The sequence below is a fragment of the Mus pahari genome, chromosome 7, assembly GCF_900095145.1.
Source record: "Mus pahari chromosome 7, PAHARI_EIJ_v1.1, whole genome shotgun sequence".
NCBI classification, from domain to species: Eukaryota; Metazoa; Chordata; class Mammalia; order Rodentia; family Muridae; genus Mus; species Mus pahari.
Genome location: NC_034596.1, coordinates 74268994 through 74271532, shown reverse-complemented (window position 1 = coordinate 74271532; position 2539 = coordinate 74268994). Strand labels below are relative to the sequence as shown.

Sequence of the window (2539 nt, the reverse complement as noted above, 5' to 3'; positions counted from 1 at the left end):
CTAAGGAGGTTGGGGAAGCAAAGGATTAAGCTAGCCTTATCCTGAATGCTAGCTTTTTCACTGGCTATAACATAGGGTACCTGGGCTTTAGCTATCCAGTAAAATGTACCTTTGTTGGCCTAGAGAGTGTGAGATGCACAGTACCCTCCTGAGGATAGCAGGGACAGCAGTGGCTGGATCAGGTAGTTCCCACCAAGTTCCAGCTCAGTGGAGAGATGGACATGCTACTCCACCCAACCCCTTGGGGATGCTGTCCAGAGTTTTCTAAGTATCAAACTTACCACATCACACCAGACCAGAGTAAACTGTCATAGTATCTGTCAGACCCACCTTGGGAGCAGGCATTCGGAAGGTCAGCTTGTCAATATGGGTTTTTCCAGAGCTCTGGTCTGGAATGGATCTAATCACAAGCATGAAGTCATCCCTGCAGCCACCGAACGTTGTCACTGAAGAGTAGGGATAAGTGATGTTCACCTGCTGTGGGAGGAGCCAGTTGAGTTCAGGGGAAACTTTCTTTTAGACACAGGGAGCCTTAACCAGGAAGGGAGGATCCCAAGGTGATGATAATTTGGAGAGCTAAATCTTGATGTAAGTTGTGACCAGACTATAAGACAGCACTGCCCAACAGGCGTTAGAGAGAGCAACCATGGCCATTTAGTTCAGGCTTCTGACCAGAGCAGAGAGCAGACAATTCAGTGTTTCAGAATAAGAAGGATTAGAACCATACCATAGTGCGGTAGTCCAGGATGCTGACACCATCCTCATTCACAGCTATCCACACCACAGTGTTCTCCTTAGAAGACAGCTGGGCAGGCTGCAGAAACAGAAAAAGATGTCAGACACACCCACAGGTAGATTCTGAATGTAAGTACTCTCTGAGGAAGAGGGGTCCATTCAGAGAGTCTGATAGGCAATCAATCGTGTCATCGTGGAAAACACAGAAAACAGCATTTGTACACCACCAGGGATGCTTGTGGCAGGAGGCATCTGGGGCTCTGCCAGAACAGGATGGAGAGCTCTGTGGTCAGATCACAGGCTGAACTAGAGGCTGGGCATGTAGCTTGGTTGGTAGGTATTTTTTCCTGTACCCCAAACTCTCACAAGCAAAAATACATCTTGCTTTAACTAATTTCCTAGGGACTATATAAGAAATAGGGTGACAAGAATTCAGAGAGATGGTCCTTAGGTCTTCTCGGTGAGTTTGTGACTATTTGGTAGCCATTTCCTGGGTGTTTCTGTCAGGGCTACAGTGAGGTACTCTAGAAGGTGTCTCTCTGCTACCCAAGAGCCTGGGGAAAGGAGACAGACCGAGGGCCTTTTATGAGGCTTTCCCAACCTTCCAGGCCAGTGGCTTTCTATTACAGTAGCACTGTATTTTTACTTCACTGCCACCACCACCTCCCCCCTTCCTCTCTCCCACAAATGCATGCACACATTCTTGTGCAGGCACACAAATTGGAGGTATAGCTTAGGGGCAGAAAGCATTCATGTGCAAAGCCCTGGTTTCATCCCCAGCATATTCCCCAACTAAGCAGATAGAGGGTAGTGCTGCTAAGAAAGACTGAAAAGACAGGAAGACTGAAAAGACAGGAAAGACTGAAAAGACAGGAAAGAGGGTCTGAAGAAAACTGACGTATGGCTCCTATACCACGTGTTCCCTCAAGTCGGAAGCCTCTTGAAAGCAAGGGACTGATTTGTTCATGTCTTTAAAAACATTTTTTAAATTTATTTTTAATGTGTAGGGTTGTTTTGCCTGCATGTGTGTCTGTATACCATATGTGTGCTTACATCTAAGGAGCCCAGAAGAGGACGCTGGATCTTCTCAGATTGGAATTGGAGGTGGTTGTGAGCCACCATATGGATGCTGGGAATCAAACTAAGGAAAAGCAGCCAGTGCTCTTAACTGCTGAGTCTTCTTCCCAGCCTTTTTATAACTGTAAACAGCTGGAACTAGAAATATTATGCTTTCAACAACCTATCTATCTATGCTAGATATGAGTGAATGTTCATTTGCTTACTTGTAGCTTCAATGAACAGGACCTGTTCCAGTCTCAATGTCTGATTATAATGTCTGGTCACAGGTAATGTCTGTGATTAACTGTAAAGTTCATGCATACCAGACACCTACTGATGGAAACTTCCAACTAAAATTACTGTTTGCCTCCTGGCCTTCAATGCAGAGGCAAAAGTAACTGCTGTCTGCATAGTCTGACTCCCTTGGGAGGTCCATTTCTGTCTACGTCTGGGCTTTTGGGTAGCCAGTCAAGATGAGTTTGTTGAGGTGAGACATTGTCTTTTCGGTCTGCATCGTCACGTGTGAATTAGTTGAGCTCGTCTTTGCAGGAGGAGCACTGGCACGTCAGTAAAGGAAACGTGAAGATAAACAATGAATTAGAACTCAGCTGGCCAGAAATGCGTGAGGGGATAGCATCTCCTAGTGCTTGAGGAGGTGAGGGCTGCAGACTAGATGGATGGGCTTCTGACCAGAGAGAGACAGAGAGGAGAGGAGCTCCAGGAGAATCGGCATCTGATGGTCTAG

General features: G+C 46.4%; 1 protein-coding gene across 1 annotated transcript in view; it reads right to left on the bottom strand.

Annotated features, from left to right (window-relative positions):
• Plekhh1 (pleckstrin homology, MyTH4 and FERM domain containing H1) overlaps positions 1-2539 on the bottom strand; it is a 49033-nt gene that overhangs the window by 2221 nt on the left and 44273 nt on the right. Inside the window, exons 27-28 of the mRNA XM_021201454.1 lie at positions 728-814; positions 331-477 (exon numbers count right to left, since the gene is read on the bottom strand). Of these exons, the coding sequence (XP_021057113.1) occupies positions 331-477; positions 728-814 (234 nt within the window). The remainder of the gene's footprint in view (positions 1-330; positions 478-727; positions 815-2539) is intronic.